Source organism: Ambystoma mexicanum, chromosome 5q, assembly GCF_040938575.1.
Source record: "Ambystoma mexicanum isolate Mex_15411 chromosome 5q, UKY_AmexF1_1, whole genome shotgun sequence".
Lineage (NCBI taxonomy): Eukaryota > Metazoa > Chordata > Amphibia > Caudata > Ambystomatidae > Ambystoma > Ambystoma mexicanum.
Window position 1 is genome coordinate 1,080,116,487 of NC_090933.1, and position 19,726 is coordinate 1,080,136,212.

Sequence of the window (19,726 nt, forward strand, 5' to 3'; positions counted from 1 at the left end):
CCGAAGCTTCCTGGGACTCTGCAAGCTGTTTGAAGGGTTCTAGGTCAAATATTCGAAAACAAAAGGATCGAATGCCTTTTTCGACGCCAAAAGGATTGAAAAAAAGGATTGCATAAAAAAAAAAAAATTAACATTTTTTTTATGGGCGGGTGCCCTCACCCCCCCCGTTTTCTCTTTTACAAAAACTTTTTTTACATACAAAACTAAATATATATATAAATAAATAAATAAATAAAAAAGGCATTCAACCCTTTTTTTCCCGATCCTTTTGGATTAAAAAAAAAAGTTGTTCCTTTTATTTCAACACTTTGACTGGACACCGTTTGAAGTTCAAGAGACTGCCAACAGCAGCACCTGTGGGTTCTGTTTGGTTGTCAATGCTGAATGGACTTGAAACACATCTCAAAGCGGTTTGACAGCAAAAGGGATCCTGTCTGCTATGTGTCTCGGGTTGTTGTGAGTCCGGTCCAGGGGCTCAGGGACAAGACAGATCCTTTTTCTAGTTCTCCTAAACACGGAAGAGGTTAGCAAACACCTGCAGGAGTCCTTCACCTTTACTGAGGTCCTAGGTAACAGTGCAGCTGGCAGAGTGGTAGGTCTTGCTCCACCAGCAGGTTAACTCTAGGGTGCCCTGAGGTTGGTTAGGGAGCAGACCTTGCCTCTGCTTTGGAACACCTTGCTTGACCTCACAACTGAAGGACTTTGGAAAGGACTGCTATCCTAAAAGGGTCATATTGAATTAGTTTTTGAAGGCCAAAGAAAATCAGAGGAGGAGTTTAAGCCCCCCTCTTTTATAGGCAAGATTCCACAAGTATTTGAACAGAAGCAATCCATGTCGTTGAGACACTTGGTATTTGTCTTCTGACATCATAGCCAAAGTGCTTTATGCTAAAGGAAGTGCCGGAGACAGGAAGGAAAGCAAGGTACTGTGATGATTCCTGCAAAGTCATTACAGAACCCCCGCCTAAAGTCTCCTTCCATGTGGCCAGGGAAAGGCATAGTACCTGATCCCAACCTTGGGGGTGGTATCGGGGGAGAGGGGTGATTATCACACGTGAGGAGAAGGTTGTCAAGGCAATGTAGTGACTCCGTCGGGAGAGGCACAGTATTTCTCCTCTTCTGAGGGTGAAGTTTCTCTAATACCTCAATACCTAATGGCGTGTTGTCATAGTAAGGCTTCCCCTCCTGAAATTACCCAAAATGTCAGTTGTGAAAACCCTACATGGGAATGATTATATGTACAGGTCAGGGAGTAAATACAACTATCTCTGATAGATATAATTCTGCATTATGTTTCAATTATCAACGCAAGATCCAACCATTAATTCCTTTAAAAGCTTCCCTTAACTCTGCATTCTATAAATCATTAAAACGGTGTGAAATAAATCTTAAAATGAATAAGAACATTATGGACTTCACGTCCCATAATGCTCTTTGTACTGAGACGAGGAAGAGGGGCTCTGAGTTGCAAAACTGTGGTGTGCAGTCTAGTGGTTGTAATTACCCATGCCCTAGCGGGACCTTTCAGCATTTAAAGGCCTTTCAGGTGTGGGTCATGAAGGAGAAGCATTGGGAGCAGCAGAAGCAGGAGGAGAAGTACAAGACTGAGCCACTGCTGTGTTCCAAGCGGGTGGCTGTGTAGAGAGTGGGAGAATTTGGGAATCCTGTAGAATTCAGAGAACGCGTAGCAAGAAGCAGTACTGAGACTAGCTATCCCGAAGGAGAGAGAAGCTCTCCCTGTCCTGCATCCTGCTCTGGCGGGTGGCGTTCACCAGAGTATGTGCGCAGTAGAGAAATCTTCCTTTTCAGGAAGGGCAAGCAGTGGGAGTGTTACCAGAGCTGTTGGGTGCCAGTACAATCGTGTCAAGCGAAGAAACCGAAGCAGCGGGTCCAATGGAGACGCAAGGAAAGACCAGTGAGTTGGTCTTAACTAGGTAACCCTGGGGCGCTCTGAAATAGACAGCTTGCTCAAAGTAATGCTTTTGAATACCGAACTGTTGAATTGAAGCAATTTGGGCACAACTCTCATGTGAAGAGAGACGGAGTCAAAGAATATTGTAACCACCATTGCCAAAGTATAAAGGGAACACTATTCAAACAGAGTGAATGCAATCTACTAAAAGGGAAATTACCTGTAAAAGAAGATTATAACCAGCATTGCCTAAGCCAAAGAAAGGCAATCACAAATGAAAGGGGATGCAACTGTCCTAATAGGGGATACCCGGTAAGGAGACACTGTAAAGTACATTACCAGCAGCTATTTGGTGGTGTAAAAGGAAACCAAAGACTGCAAGGATAAATGTAACCTGCATTGCCTGGGGCAAACAAATCAGTGTGAGAGACATTGTCAATGTGTATTGTATCCTTGTGGGAGAAGTTATAACTCCCTTGTTGTTGTTGTTGTTGTTGAAAGCCAAAAGACCTATCCAAGAAGCAGTTTTTGATGATTTTCATTGAGGATTTAAGTGTGGAAAGTTTGAAGCAAACCTCATCAGAGTATGCTTCAGGCTTCCTTCAGCCACCTCCTCTCCTTCCCTCATCTCTGACTGTCTCATCGCCATTCAAAATTGGTGTGCTGCCAATGATCTCTGTTTAAATGCCAACAAGACTGAGATCCTCCTCATTGGTACACCCTCTCCATCTTTTCCCCTACACTCTCTGGCCAGCCTCCCTTGGCCCTCCTCCTGCCCCTACCTGCAAAGCTAAGAACCTCGGGGTCATCTTTGACTCCACACTTTCCTTCTCCCCACACATCTCTGATGTCTCTAAAAATTTTTTAAAAAAAATCAAACTTCTTATTGCACCTCCTTAGAGGTTCTCTTCCTTTCCTCACTTTCCCTCAGAAGCTCACTGTCTCCCAAGCTCTGATTCTATCTAAGTTGGACTACTGTAACAGCCTCTTTCTAAATCTACCTGCCTCTACTCTCCGCCCTTTACAACTAATCCAGAACAGGACTGCAAGACTTGTCCTTGGCCTCAAGCCCTGGGATCATATCTCTCCAGCTCTGAAATCCCTTCATTGGCTCCCAGTGGATGCAAGGATTAAATTTAAAACGCTTTGCATTGCCCAGAAGGCTTTCTGGGGCCTGGGTCCAAAATACCTTCAACTATCCCTCCGTAAATACCTCCCCTCTCGAGCCCTTCGCTCCTCTACCTCTAACTCCCTCTGGGTCAGTCGTTTTTCAAAGAAACGAGCTGGAGGTAGATCTCTGTCTTCGGCCAGGGCCTCCCTTTGGAACTGCCTCCCTGCCACCTTGAAACTGTAGGAGAACCATCTACGGTTCCGGAAGCTCCTCAAGACCTTCCTCTTCGCTTCTGCCTTCGCCCTGCTTCTCCCCTGCTGATGTGCCTTTTTCGCTTGGCACTATGCACCTGGCCACCTTCTGCCCTTCGGGCCCAGGTACCTGCTCACCCTGCCATCCTCCTGCACTGCCTCCGGGCCACCCCTTGCACTGGGGCCTGTGTCTGTACCCATACAGTTCCCCACCCACTCTTCTTCTGCACTTATCAGATACTCCCTATCTGACTAACCTAGCACTTTTGCCTCTTACAAGCTGCACTACCACTGCTAACACTCTATTTAATTATTTATGTACTTACTATTTATTTTGTTTCTCTCCTATGCTCAGCTCTTTCCCCCTTTTTCCCTTCCCCATGCACTTGCGCGTTCTCAATGTCACTGGGCCTAGTAAAATCGTTGTTTTTGTTTCTCCCCTGTTCCCCTCCCTTTGCCTGGTCGCGCTCTGAAACACCTGTGTAAGAGCGCGATAAAAATAAAATATATCATATCATATCAGTACTAGTAGTCGTACTAGTAGGAATTTTATACTGGCAGGTGAGTACACCAGGAAAGGGCCAAATAGTGGTTAGTCCTGGCAGGCAGTGGACCAGGAAGAAGATAATTTGAAGTACTATAGTGTGGTAGAAGGTTGTGGTGGAAATTAAGTTGCAAGTCCACTAATGTGTTATGATGAACTGTTGGGAAACCATCCTGACAAAACTGTGTTGCTTATGAAGGAGAAATGTAATTTGGGGAAAAGTGATTGGCCTTCAAAGAAGAGAATAATTATATTGAACACTGATTGTCTTAGTCTTGTTGGTTTTTCAAACAGAGGTTTGTGGAAACTTTAACCATTATCTTGAAGAGTGGGAACTACTGTTTGGAAATGAGAAAATCACATTTCCAAGTGAAGGATTTATGTAGTGAAAATAACTTTGTGTTGTACTTGAAGTGGAACTTGGCTATTAAAAATAACTCTCTTGATTTTGGACTTTGGTTTGAAATATCCTGAATCGATTCTGGGGAAGGGGATTCAACTCTTGTTAACAAGGACTCATGTTTATACATTTTCTGTTTGACTATAACTTATTTTATGTAGTTTAAACAGTCATATAATCCCTGTATGATGATGCTGTAAGTATGCGTGTGAGGGACAGATACTTTTGGCTATTAGATCATTTTCATTTAGCCTTAATTTGACAGATAGGGAAATCCGTGTTAGGTTAGGGAAAGATAGGCGATTGTCTCACCATTATTTAATAGAATGGCTACTTGTTAGAAAACTCTAATTTACTTGTCCGTCTCACATTTCTGACCCCTCGCAGTACTCCGAGAAGCAAGATGGTGGAACCCTTCCCCCTTGTGCTGAGCTTCCTCTGTCCACATTAACCCTGCCCCCTTCCCTTGCTCACAGCATCAAAGCCCCTTTGGTATGCAACACTTTGGTGTGAGGCTAGTGCTTGTGTGTAGGGTGCGCCCTTTGTTTACTGTTTCCCAGGACAGCTCCTGCTGAGGGGCTGTCTTGCTGGGGAGAGGTATTAGTAGTAGTATTGTTTATTTTTTAAAGCATTTGTAAAGCACCTAATTTTAAAGGTGTTTCAAAGGGCTCCAGGAGGAGGGGGGCAGCGGGAGGAGAACACAAGCAGTCATTCAGAGCCCTTGAATTTCTGAATGATACAAGTCTGCAGAGGGCAGTAAAGGTAGAGGAAACCAGTGCATATTAACATATAACAGTGTAGATAACTCTTTCAGGTCTGACGACGATCCTTAGTTTTTTAAAAGTGCCTTACACAAAAAAGGGTAGAAAGGTGGGGGGTAGGTGGGGCAAGGAAAGACAGACAAAGGCTATTGTACAAGACTAGGATTGATGGGCCCTACAGTTCTTGTATAGCAGCGCGACATAAAGACAGTGGGGGGCGCCGCTAGAAAGCTGTGAGGGGTTAGTGAAGGGAGGTAAAAGTGGGGCAGGATCAGACGGCGGAAGCAGGTACAGTATAGGGCACTACTACGTTACAAAGTTACTCAGCATGTTGGTCAGTAGCGATATAATACCGGGCTGAGATGGAGGGGGGAGGAAGGAAGGTAGAAACAGAAGGGGGACAAGACAAAAACCATACATGAGGAAAGAAGATTAGAGTAAGGATGAGGAGGAGGAGGAGGAGGAGGAGGAAGGGAGAGGGACAGAGCACTGTGGAAGGCTTGAATTGAATCTTGTGTTTAGCGAGGAGCAGTGGTGAAAGAAGTGGGAGGGGGGGCCAGGGGGAAGGAGGTGAGGTAGGAAAAGCAAAGGGGCAGGTGGGGAGCAGAGAGAGTACAGTCAGTGCTCATGACCAGTGTGAAACACTTGTGTATAGGCGTTTTACAAATGATATATGATATGGCATGTATAATGTGCCTATACACAAGTGTTTCAAGGCGCGAAAATGCCATTTCATATTTTATCATTTGGATGGCCTATAAAGATGCATGGTGTACAGGCCTAGTATAACGGCCAATGTGGAGGTGTATAAACAAGTAAAAATACATGTTCAACAGGTAAGCATTTGTGCACACAGCCATAATCTTTAGATGGAAACGAGCAATGTGGGCAAGTAACAGTGGAACGTTCAATGGGTTATTGTCAATAAATTTTTGTGGAGGGTAAATGCATATTGAGGTCCAAGAGTCCACAGTTTCAATCGGAGAGTAGGATAGTAAGGAAAAGAGTTGGGGGTTTAGGGGAGGAATAGAGGTAGTGTTAGTCAGGGGCAGTGCATGCGGCATGCCGGCCGAGCAGTGATCTGTATTCACATGATGAATCATCGGGCTCACCTTGTTGGGTGGATGAAGGTGTCCCGGGCTAGGCAGCAGCATGAATGTTTTTGTAGGTTGCAGAGGCTCCCCCGGTTTTGCCCATGCTCGGACAGGCTCAGACGGGGGACTTAGCTGGTGGGACTTTGGAGGCGGGCCGGCTTCCACCTGCCAGTTCACCCATAGGTCCTTAGATCGTGGGCGGGGGCCAATCGCATCGCGGCAGGCTCAAAGGGTGGAAAGACACTCCAGTGTCCTTGTGTGTAGGAGGCCCAAATTCAGCGGCCATGATGGAAAAGCGCAGTGCCCATTGGTGTGGTACAGTCTAAAAGCCAGGCGGCACTGGATGCATATGGAAGTTCGATGGAAACGCTGATGCGTGTTTGCATAGTGCCCCATATGAAAGAGCACAATGAGAGGATAAATTGCGCTCCAAAATGAAACGCTGCAGAGTCGGAGAGAAATAATGATGGAAAAGCCCATCTAGGCTTACCTTGTCGTGCGGTCATCCGCGGTCCTGTTGAGGTACTGTGGTGAGCCTCAGGAGCATGCGTGGAGGAGGGAGGGGTATAGCAGGTGCAAAGGTAAGAAGAAATTACCCAACTTTATTTAGAAAGGATCAGAGACAGTCCCCAGGGTTACAGTCCTGCTTGGTGCAGCAGAGACGACTGGTCGGGAATACACCCAGCCTGCTAACCGCTTGCCCGGTGCTCGCAGTGTATGATACCAATCAGGGGTGGCTTTAATATTTGAGACATACTAGCCAGCATACCCTAAACTGTGGTATGGATTATATTTAAAGTTTCTGATGCTTGTTAATCTATTTAGAATCACATGCTGTGCATATGGTCCGACATCCAGTGGTAACCGCAGAGTTTTGCATCTTGTCTTTCAGGGACCGAAAGGGGACGCCGGCATAGGCGTGTCTGTAACACTATCCCTATCGTGACGTTTAGTGTACCCAAAATCCCTCACATGCCGAGGTCCCTCGGATTGTTTTTTTCCGCCCAGATAACTGGTCGCCCTATAGCGGAGCTCTTAGATAGGAGACATTGTTTAACTTAAACCGACTTGTCGGTTATTCCCCCTTTAAGTCACTTCAACCGCAGGAGGGGACTTGTCTACGGCAGTGGATTTCGGCGCCTAAGATCCGGCGGCTGAAGCATCCACGTGGCCCGGCCCTCTGGCCGGCCTTCACAGTAGGGAGAGTGGGGTCTGGGTGGCCATATCTTCGTTATGTCTTTCCTCTTTCCCCCTCTTTGCCCTCTTGGTCTGGTCATCTTTGTTTACAACTTTCGCTATGGAAAGGACTCCATTTAGGTTCTGCCCTTAGTGTAGGGTCAGATACCTGTGGAAAGACTAGCACAGAACGTGTAATTCTTTTCTCCCCTTAGATCACGACGAGAAGCGGTGTGCGGCTTGTAAACTCCTTCAGCCTAAGACCCTTAAGGAGTGCTGCGTAAAGCGGTAGGCCGTGTACGGTATGTCACAGGCGGAACCCTCTGACCCCCTCCCCACCGCCATACCCGCCGAAAGTGACGGGGGCACCTCCGATGACCAAACACCCGTTGCGGATGTTATAGTCCTCAAAGCGGACACTTCTAGGTCTGCCATGCCCGTACCCGACCCTTCAAGGCCTGACGCTAGTCTCGCTTCAGGGACAACACCCGGCAACAGGGGCGTAAAAAGAACGCATCACACTAAACACACAACCCTCCACCTATTTCGACCGGTACGTCGAAAAAGGTGAAAGCGCCAGCATGGGCGTCCTATTTCGGCAGATTCATCTGATCGTTCAGATCAGCAGCCTTCCCTGCATCTGCAGCAGCGGTTTGCGACTGGGCATTCCAAAACAAACAGGGGTGCTACCCCTAAATCAGGTTTACACATTGAAGAGTAGACTTTCGACGCTCCGACTGTCCCTAAAGGACCGGTAGGCCCAAAATCTACGACTAGGCCTCAAGGCGAGAAACCTACCGCTAGGCTGTGGGATGTATTGACCCACTCCGCTGTGCTATGCGGCATCACTCTGATATTTATGGTGCAAGAAACTGCAACAATGGGGGCAAAACCCTTGTGCGCACCAAAAACCTACAAAAAACGCGTTCTGAAACGCACAAAAAGATGGATGCACAACCTGCCACCCATGGTGCATGTGTGGTGGGATAGAGCACACACTGCAGAAAATGTGCCAGTGGGCTCCATGACCAGCAAACAGAGTGCAGAAAGAGAAGCAGCGCTTTGCAAATGAAATTCCAAAATGTGCCTATAAATGACATTTTCTTTGTTGCTAAAAACTCCAAAATGCCTATAACACAACACTTCACAACATTCAAAATCTTGCCTAGCACTAACATTCTTGTAATCTAATGAAGCATTGCAAATATACAAAGTTCTAAAGTGTAAAGAGCAAAACATTTCCTCAGACAGATTGGATTGTCTGTAAACTGACAGCCCCTATCAAAATCTGCGTGCAGTTCCCTGGGCTACCTGTGGATGACAGCTGTCAGAGGAGCTCCTGATGAAACTTAAAAGTATTTAAACTAAAAGTCTGCCGGATTAGCACACACAGAAGGATTGTTGCTAAAAGGAATACAGATCTCAGTTGTGTTTTTGATCCCCAGATGTAAAGCTAAGAAAGTAATGTATTTGTTTGATGCAACAAGTTTGGCTTTTGCTGGATTTAAGAAGTTAATTAGCCTGGCTGAGCTGCAAGAACTGGAAAAGCAGGTTTCTCCCAGGGGGAGGAAAATTCTCTCAGCAGAAACTCGCTGGGAGATTCTAATTGTGTCTTAGCCCAGACTTTTGTCTACAGAAAGAGAATGAACAATTGCAGAGCTTCAGCCCAGGAAACACAGGTGTGAAAGGGGTTGTAAACTGCTCCTGGAAGGAACTCCCAAAGGAGGGGGCTGCTCCTGGACTGCAGGGAGAGACAAAGGGCTAGGACCATTTGCTGTTAAGCATGAACAATGAACAATTTTGAAAGACTCATAACTTGTGATTCAAAGTGGTGAAAAATATACCAGGACAGATCTGTTAGTCTAATTTTTGGCTGCACGTTTCAAGAGGCGGTAGAACTGTGTAACATATTGTGGACAGGAATGGCAATATATGTGGTTTTATGTGAACTGTTAATGCTAAAATTGCACACACATCCCCATGGTAAAAACACACATTTGTGCAAAGTTGCAGAAAATTTGGAAATTGTGTTCATGGCGAAAAGGACAAAATTCTGTAGAAAGGTGAAACAAGATCCCACAGCTGCGGGATTTTGAGGAACAGCTACTACTTAAAATATGGAATCTTTGTGTGTGATTTGTGTAGAAGTGACCAATGTAGAAATATGTATTCAGGATAAAATCTGATTTTGAGACCAGTGGCTAAAGGGAGGTTTCTAAGAACTGTAAAGCAAACCATAAAATGTGACATCATCCGGCCTTGATCCAAGCAAGGCGGAGATGAGGTTTTGATCCAATCCCAGCTCACAGGTGCAAGCTTAGGTAAGCCGGCCTATACACCCATTTTGTGATGTCATTTGAAAGGATAGAGACAGCTGACAACACATAGGGACTCACTGATTCACTCACTTCGTTGATTCCGGCGAATGCACTCTGATCCAGCATTCTACATCCAGCTTTAACATCCTTCCAGATCCAGATGCCAAGACTCTCGCAAAGCAGTAGAGAACTATTGATTTCAGCAAGGCCTAAATCCTCAAACGTATTCTTGCAACCCAGTGAAGCGCTGTGGTGTGAGAAGGCCTTTTGAATTAGTATCCTGAAACTCTCTGGCTTGCAACCACAAGGCTGCCTGAGGAACTCGCCATCCAGCTGATTGAAATACCCACAAACAAGAAGGGCAGACCCTGTGCAAATCCGGTGACCGGCCTCGCTGATCCAGTCCTGCGCCTGATGTGCTGTCCATTCCTTGACCGACCCAATCCATGACCAGAACTGACGGGCCAATTTAATAACTTATTCTGTGAGTATAAATAGGAAGAAAAGTGACCCATAATATATCTGCATTGTATATTCCCAATCTCAAACCCATCCCATCTTTAATTCAGAATCATGGTATTGCTAGAACTATCTTTGCGCTGACTCTTTTCTCATCTGAAGAAGTAGAGTATCCACAACAGGCGGTTTACGCTGATCACGTGACTGTAAGGTCCATCTGTGGCATTCGCTTTTTCATAGTCCTAATCTAGTGTAATCAAACCCATCTGTCATTTTCAAAGTGCATTTCTGTTTTCCATTCTCGCGCCTATTTTGCTAAAACGCCTCTTACTAAAACCTCTATAACTCCCTCAGTTTGTATGGTAAAAGCGAAATTTCAACTCCTACTTGCATCGTTAGCTTAGCAGTGCCAAACAATGCGATTGGCCCGTTATAGCGAATTTCGCGCAAGGAAAAGTTTGCTGCGAATTGAAATTCTGAAAGGTTTTTACACGTGTGAAATAGCTTTAAACTGATTCCCACTTGGGCTTTGAGATTTCAAATGCTTTCCTTTGAATACATCATTGTTTGTGATTGTGTGCAACTGTTCAAAGTGGCTCCCATAGGAATCTATCATAATTTAAGCATTTTTACCACATTTGGTGGTTTTGCTCAGTCAATTCCAAAGACAATTTCAAAGCCACTCTGACAGCTGAAAAGTCAATTCCGTTTTTCTCTTCTGTTTGAAGGGGGGAAGGTGGGAGTGAAATTCTGTTTGATTTGTGCTATTCCTGAATGCCTGCTCTCTCCTCACATCTATTTAATTGCCTGTTGGTGGGTTGAGGGGTGTTGCAGGGGGAACTCCTAACCATAGTGCCATCTGTTCCAAGCCAACACTAAAGTATTCTTTTCTGTGCTGCATTTGTTTTTGTGCTCATTACTTGATTAATAGTGTATTAAAGATACTATTCAGTGTTCTGTCACCGCATTGGTTATTGTTGTTACCTATTAAAATATATTGTGATTAAATTTTAAATACATAAATATTTACCTTTGCAAACTAGCCTGATTCCTGGTTCATTGTGACCGGGGGGGTCTCAGGAGAAGGGTGTGATATGAGTGGTATATCGTTCAGAATATTGAACCTATAGATAAAAATAAATAAGGGTTCCATTTGTGCACTACATGCTGGGCGTGACTTAGGTGTGTGCCGGATTGAAATCACATAACGCTGCGGTAAGCGGTAACATTTGGACCCACTAACTCACGCCGATTCGGTGTTGATTGAACCCAGTATCGCAATAATTACTTCGGCGGTTGGGCTGATACCTACACCGTCGGAAAACATGGGGCGGGCCGCGGACAAATCTATAGATACGCCATGGTGCCCCGATTCTCACGAAACCTACGAGGACAGTGAGGAGCCTCTTTCCAACACCCTGAGTGACAAATTTCGACGCCAAGAGGCAGAAGGACGCTTTTCCTTCTCGTTCCTCTAAGTGGACAAGGGAGAAATTTGAACGGTGCATGGATCATCTAAAAAAATTATCAATTTTTCTGAACATCCTTCCCCGGAAAGATCTCGTGGAGAACCTAATCTTAAATCGGCTTCACGTTTCCAAGAAGATCAGCCCTCGGTCCGTGTTCATCATGAAGACATTGTCCAGATGGACACTTATCAGGACATTTACAGTGAAGAAGACACTTCTTTCCTGTAGGACTACAATGAGAACCAGGCGGATGCCACGGACAATTGGGAAGAAACCCAGCAAGTGGAGACGGACCTCATGGACGCTCCCCCAACAATATCAGGACACTGAAGTTTTGTGCCTGGATTCTCCTCCGTCCACCCCGGCTTGCCAGGCCTTGCCTGTAGATGACCAAATGGCCTTCAATGCCATTTCAAGGAAGGCAGCAAATCACTTCCAAATCACTACTCAAGAAGCGGTACCCCAGCAGGACTTTGTGGAGGACATTCTCAAGGAGAAACCCCCCCTCAAGCCAGGCCATTCCCATCCTTAATTCTATTAAAAGAAGATTGGCCCCCTCCCTGGTGTCGCCAGCTCAGACCCGGGCAGTGAACCCAAGAGTGGAAAAGCTATTTTGGCCAGCTCTTTCGGACCCTCAATACATTAAAGGGCATACCACCCGGAAACGGGCAGGAGTACCCCTTGCTACGAGGGACTCACCTCCGGATAAAGAATCCAAGAGGTTGTATGCCTTAGGTAAGCAAGTTACCTCGGCTGCTGCATATACCACACGCATAGCGAATAACACTACGCCGCTGGCGAGTTATGCAGATGCTCAAAGGAACCTAGTGCAGGAAGGTCTCCAGGAAGTCCCAGAACCCGTCATGTCCAGGCTTCTCACTATTGTGGCCGAAGGCAGGCAGGTAAACCAGAATGTAATAAAGAACACACTGGACACTGCTGAGACAGCAGGCAGGTCTCTGGCCCAGGGCACTTTAATTAAGCGTCACACTAGGTTTCGTAACTCAGGTTTCAAGCCTGAGACACAGTCCGCTCTCATCAACAAACCCATTGAAGAAACTAACCTCTTCGGAAAGGCGGTCAGTGAGGCCCTGGAAACGGCCAAGAAAGAGCATGAGACTCTTACGTCCCTGCAACAGATTACTCAAAAACCTTCCCGCCCCCAAAGAGGAGGTAATTCTCGTTGGTCCTTTCGAGGGCAGTCCCGTGCAAGTCAGAACAACTATAGCATGGGAAACTTTAATGCTGGATAAACATCAGGAAGCTCTGCATACTACCCACCAAGGGGTCAGCGACGCGGCAAAGGCAGAGGTAGAGGCCCCAATCCTAGAGGAACCACAGCCTCTGGTCAGAAATGCCCATCAGATCCAGGTCTCCTCCCATGTCACCCCGATCTGGGGGCGCTTCACATCTTTCCTCACTGCATGGGAGGGGATAACTTCAGACCAGTGGGTCGTAAAGACGGTCGCCCACGGGTACTGCGTGGAATTCGCCTGACCTCCACAGTTCAGACCCCCGCGCTCACGGCGCCTCTCACCGGACCATCTGCAGATCCTGAATCGAGAGGTAGAAGCGCTGCTGGGAAAGTACGCCATTGAAGCCATCCCTATTCTTCAGGTAAACAAGAGTATTTATTCAGTGTACTTCCTTGTACCCCAAAAAGGACCTCACCATGCACCCTGTTCTAGACCTGCGCCCAGCGAACAAGTTCATAAAACCTCAAAAGTTTCGCATGGTAACGCTAATGGAGGTGATCCCACTGTTGAAACGGGGGGACTACATGGCAACATTGGGCATGAAAGATGCATACTTTCATAATTCAATGTTGCCAGCCACAGGAAATATCTAAGGTTCATGATAGAGGACAGGCATTACCAATTCAAAGTGCTCCCATTCAGTATCGACTCGGCGGCAAGGTTGTTTACAAAGGTCCTGGAATTAGCAGCAGAACACCTGCGCAGACTATCCGTCCCGGTTTACCCTTACCTCGACGACTGGCTCATAACAGGGGACTCTTACGACACATACAGACGAAAGACGGTCTTGTCTTCCCCATCAATGAGAGGGTTCAGAACATGCTTTTTCAGATCCCTCAATATGTAGCCAGTCGGGAGGTGATGGTGCTCAAAGCCATGCGTTTGCTAAGAATGACGGCGTCATGCATATACTTGGTTCCCCACTCTTGGCTGCGCATACGTCCCGTGCAAGAGTGGCTCAACAGCCAGTGGTGTCAGGCCAGCAGACAATAGGAAGATCTGGTAGTTGTCTCGCCAGCCCTCGTTCTCTCTCTGCAGTGGTGGTCAAGGGAAAACCTCTTGAAGGGGAAAACCTTCACCATCCCTGCAGTGGAAGCCACTCTCACCAGACGTATCTCTCACAGGGTGGGGGGCTCAACTGCTTCAGCAGACAGCGTGTGGAGTGTGGTCCCCACCAACCATATATATTTACTGGAACTATTAGCAGTGTTCAAGGCATTGAAGGCCTTTCAGATGCAACTACAAGGGAAGAAAGTGCTGTTTCTAATCGACAGCACTACAGCCATGTATTACCTGAACAAACAGGGGGGCACTCACTCTCCAGGGCTATCCAAGCTGTCCCAAAACATTTGGATGTGGGCTCTCAAACTCAAGATGTTTCTGTTGTCCCAACATGTTCCATGGGAACTCAATCTTCTGGCAGAAGTGCTCAGCAGAGATTTCCCTACGCCTTCAGGTACCCCCAGAACCGCTCCAAGGGGAACGGTCTCTGGATAACATGGTCAGGGAGATTTGTCTACGCTCCCCCCCCCCGACTCCCCTTCTCAACAAGATAGTGCACAAGATGCACCAGGAACCAGTTACTATGATACTGGTGTCCCCCATGTGGGCCCGCAAACCCTGGTTTGCTCATCTAATGGAAATGTCCCTCTCCCCACCAGTAAAACTACCCTGCCCGTACAGCATGTCTCAGGACAGGGGGGTGACCCTAAACCCATGCCCACAAACTCTGAATTTAGCAGCCTGGCTCCTGAGGTCTTAGAGTTTGGACACCTACATCTCCCTCAGAGGTGCATGGACATACTCAGGGACGCTAGAGAACCTAACACCCGTTATTACTATGCCAGCAAATGGAAATGTTTTGTCATCTGGTGTAATACCAAGGGCGTCAATCTCATCGATTGCTCACCCACACACATTGTGCTGTAACTAACCCATTTGTTGGACACAGGGTTGGTCTTCAATTCCCTAAAGGTTCATCTGGCTGCTCTTTCAGCCTACACCACATCACAACAAAAGGTGTTGTGGTGGAAGATACAAGTGATTAAGGCCTTTATGGAAGGGTTTAAGAGGATTTATCCTCCCATTTCTGATTCAGCTCCTGGATGGGATCTAAATGTGGTTTTAACCAGGCTCACGGGACCTCCTTTTGAGCCAATGCATAAAGCAAGTCTAAAAGACCTTACTTATAAAACGGCCTTCCTGGTGGCTATCACTTTTATCAGAAGGGGTAGCAAACTACAGGCCCTTATTGTTCTAGACCCCTTTTTTACAGTCCTCGGGGATAAGGTAGTTCTGCGCACTCATCCCTGATTCGCACCTAAATTCATCTCAAAGTTCCATGTGAACCAATCGATTGAACTACCTACCTTTTTCCAGAATCCCACTAGCCTGGCCGAAAGAAGCCTACACACACTAGATGTGCACACGGCAGTCATGTTCTACATGGAAAGATGAAACCACTGAAGAAAACGAACCAATTTTCTGTTTCAGTGGCAGCTGGTAGAGAGGGGGATCCTGTCTCTAAATCGGCTATCTCAAGGTGGATTGTCAAATGCATCACACTATGTTACACTCTTGCTAAGGGCGAACTGCCCTTCAAGCATAGAGCACATTCTACTCTGGTCACTGGGGCTTCCATAGCATTCATTGCAAATGTTCCCCTAGAGTCCATTTGCAAAGTGGCAACCTGGAGTTCTGTACACACTTTTACAAAACACTATTGCCTAGACACTCATTGTAGGTCTGATTCTCAGGTGGGACAAGCAGTACTAAGACATCTTTTCTCTACTGTTCCTTCCCACAACCCACCTCCAACTCCGGAGTCTATGCACAGCATGTGATTCTAAGCAGATTAACAAGCATCAGAAGACATGCATTACTTAACGTAATAGCATTTCAGATGATTGTATCTGCTTAGATTCACATGCGCCCTCCCTACCTCCCCGCTCGGGGTGAAGGAACATGGACGTCTTACTACTTTCTCTCTTCATGTACTCACTCACAATAGCCTTGGGCTTCCTCATGGTAGAAAAAATACAATCGGAGGGACCTCGGCGCGTGAGGGATTTTGGGCACACTACACGTCACAATAGGGATAGTGCAACAGACACGCCTATGCCGACGTCTCCTTTCGGTCCACGAAAGACCAGATGTAATACTCTGCGATTACCACTGGATGTCGGACCATATGCACAGCATGTGAATCTAAGCAGATACAATCATCAGAAATGCTAATACGGTAAGTAATGCATGTCTTACAACTGCCACCAGGCTAGTAACTCTCATAAATATGTTCTTTTGGGATAGACGTTCAGATTTAAATGCTGCCTCCTCACTGCAGTGACTTGGCTGTCAAAGCAGTCGGTAAACAGGGCACCTATAACTGTTGAACCTGCTCTGTGCCAATGGAGAGCCGGACAGGTTAGGAGACTGATGCAGCGGCACAGGTGTATGCTACGCTTTGGCATAGAGTTTATGAAATGGGTGTCCGATTAGCAGGCCACCCTTTAGGAGATTGAATTCCCCACATAATTGTATTCATAAACATTTTAAAAAGCCAGGGCTTCTATACGTATGCAAGGGGGCAGTTTCTCACAGTGAGGGTCACTATTTTAAGTGGTAGAAGTAATTATGTCTTCTGCTTTCTCTAACACTTTGATTTCTGTTTTTCAGCTTGCAAATGTACTGGAGATAGATTTGTCATTGGTAAAGGTATGTATTATTCCCATAGTTTATGCATGCATGCACTTTAATGCTTTTTTCAACTTCAGGTTCTTTAGCATTGGAAAGAAGTGTGGTTTTTAAAATGTTGGTATTATTTAGGAGTAAGATATACTTGTGGCAGTTACATTTGCATGAAGTGCAATGTATACTGGCATGCCCTGCCCTCCTTCTGCCATACTCCAGCAGGTTTTGACATTGGAATTCATGGACCATGAGTTTGAAGTAGCACCAGGGGGTTTTCCTCAGACCAGGAGCTATGCGTCGTGACCCAGGAGCTATTAAAGTCCAGTCACACAAATGGTGTCCCTGCAAATTGGTGGAACTTGATTTATTTCTAAACTGTGGTATGTGCCCAAAAATGCACATGTTGAACCCCTCTTTTGATTGCTGGTGGCTCTGTCTTGGTTTGCTATTGCTCAGTTCATGCTGAATCCTCGGCCTCTGGCCATGTTGCTTTATATGTTTTCATTTTTTACATTCTCTTTAAATTGCTTTCCCTTTTGTTTCTTTTACTTATTTGTCAGTTCATCAATCTTGCTGTTACCTCTACCGCTTATTCTTTGCTGCTATGTTATAACTCTGCCACTATATCGGGTACTGCATTAATCTGTTACTGTCTCTTTACTCCTACATTTGTCTATCTCCTGACACCTCTTTTTCTGTGATGTGAACTTGCTCACTCTTTCTCACTGCTGCTGCAGACTGAGACACTAATGCATAGCATGCTAAATGTAAGTTCCAAATGAGAAGTAACTTTGTGTCCAGTACATTTGACAATTCATTCTTCACATGTCTTCTTCTAATGTACCTTTTTAACATTTTAATACAAACCCCCAGACAAAAAGTTCATGTCCAATATGTATATTTGTACTACACAATTTGGCTTAGGGAGCCAAAAGTAGCTCCTGGTTGGTGTCAAGCTAACTATGCTCTTTTAAGTCCAATCCTAGAGCTTAAATGGCTCCCAGCTTCCAACTATTTTGACGTACCTGGGTTGGCCGACCTGCTCCAACCTGGAAGATGTACTCGAACATTCCTTGCCTAGAAGGAGTCTATTTGAAAAATGTGCAGTGGGCTCATGCTCTGCATTTCTCCCTGTAGCTCAACTCTCAGTTGTACGATCCTTACTTGTCTCCTGGTTTTCAGCTTTCCTTTGTTAGTCTTTAATTGTTTACTTTTGACTTCCAACCTTTGGGTTTGGAACTGGATTCCATGACTTTTCCCAGGAAGCTGATATACATTGGCTTAGTCTGAAGTGACTTGGACTAGAGCACCATTGACCTCTCCTTTGTTACCCATTATGGTGCCTTTGAAACCCCTAGGTCAGAGTTGGCAGTAGGGCAGTAGCAAGGACAGAAGGCAAACACAGGTCCGAAGAACCATGTTCTCCAGCATGGGGTCTGGCATGGATTTACATGCTCATGAATATTCCCCGTCGTCAGGCTGGGAATCCTCGGTAAAGAAAAAATCAGTATGTTTTGTTTCTGATCTGTCTTTCTTAGTAGTATCCAATCACTGATCTCTGGGTCATACTGCCCCCAGCCAATGACTGCCCTCTCCCTAAGCCCCGCCTCCGGCAGCCATCCTCAGATTTTTACCGCACGCTCAAGTGTTGGGAGTCCTCGTGTTTAGCTCTCGAGTTTTTTACTGCGTTTTCACGCTTTTTCAGGAGATTCTCATTTTTTAGGTTTAATCGAGCCTCAAGCTCCACCATTTCTACTTCCAATAACGGGGACCTGTTTCGGAATTCTTCTACGCCCCTCAAGGGTGAAGTTTTCGTCGAGTTTACACTTCTTGGAGGATTCCGGAAGATCTGCGGCCTACCTCAACGGACATGGCCCAGGACAAAGGAAGCTCGACGCCCGGATCCAAGCTGTTCAGGAACTGCCCTGGATGCGGATTATATAACGTTTTCAAGGAGGACGAGCATTCACGATGTCTCTACAGCCTCCATGGGGACAAGGCGCACGTGGAGAAGGACTGTGCGTTCTGCAAGAACCTTTCGGAACGGACCAAACAAGATCGTCGTTCCCGCCTCGCCTCCTGGCTGGAGAAGGGCACAGCAAGTAAGAATGGCGAAGAAGAAGGTTGAGCGGGCTTCTAAGTCCTTTGAGGGCGCCCCGTCGACAGGGGCCCAACAGAAGGCCAAGCACCGCGAGTCCGTGGGCTCCGGGAGCGCCGAAAGGTCGGGCTCTTCGGTTGCCAAGCAGGGCTCTACTTCCCCGGCACGTTCGACCACGAGCCAGCGCTCTGGTTCGGGGAAGAGGAAGTCCGAGAACCCGGGTAGGCCGCTGGAGCGGACCCGGTCGATCTCGAAGGGGGAGCGAGGAGTTCAAGGCGAAGGCCCAGGACGCACCTAAGGTGGTGCGTCCTGGGCCTTCTCCCCTCAAGGCGAAGGCCCAGGACGCACCTAAGGTGGTGAGGGCCTTGATCCACCCAGCTAAGGCCTCTACCGAAGTGGTCTCTGCGACCCTGGCGGAGCCGGCTGAGACTACGCCAATGGAAACGGCCTCTGGGCCCAGAGTATCCCTGCCGCTGCGAAGGGAATCCTCTTTCTAGCCCACCGCTAAGACTCCTGTGGAGCGCCCGGCTGAAAAAGAGGGTGGGGGCCGGTGGCCGCTACAGACTCGGAATCAGCCTCTGAGGAGGAACTGGTGGAGACCGAGGGGGGCCTCAACGAAAGGTCCATAGGCCTCAACGAGAGGTTCATAAACCTCAACGAGAGGTTCGAGAAGGTTCGATCCCAGGGGACGGTCCCTGCTGATGTGATCGAAGATAGCGACGAGGAGGACGAACAGGGCCCAGTGGAACGGCCATCCCGTCCGTCGCAGCCATTGCCCGAGCCCCAGGATAGCTTGGCGACCATTTTGTTGGCAATCCAATCCTTATGTACCGACATAAGGACGAGATTACCACGGACCCCGACGGAGGATCCAGAGCCAGGCCTGTCGGAAAACCCTCCGAACAAGTGGAGGAAAGTCCACCCCTCTCCGCCCTTTGTGCCCGCGAGGCCGGTGGACCCCTCATCCCCCTCGCCGGGAGAGGATACGGCGACCGATACGGGGACGAACGACGATGGCGGTGATGACACAGCAGACATCCCGTCGTCACCCCCACACCCCCGTGGGCGTCCCCAGCCGACGAGGTTGGCTCTTTCCACGCCATGATAACCAGGGCATCCGAGCTCTACCAGCTCTGCCCTGAAGAACAGAAAAAGGAGGGATTTCTGTACCAACGACGAGAGGCTAA

The 19,726-nt window shown here is 47.1% G+C and overlaps 1 protein-coding gene across 1 annotated transcript in view; it reads left to right on the forward strand.

Annotated features, from left to right (window-relative positions):
* The window catches only part of FAM91A1 (family with sequence similarity 91 member A1), a 1,180,047-nt gene that overhangs the window by 309,874 nt on the left and 850,447 nt on the right, over positions 1 to 19,726 (forward strand). Inside the window, exon 10 of the mRNA XM_069621589.1 lies at positions 16,427 to 16,465. Coding sequence (XP_069477690.1) covers positions 16,427 to 16,465 — 39 coding nt within the window. The remainder of the gene's footprint in view (positions 1 to 16,426; positions 16,466 to 19,726) is intronic.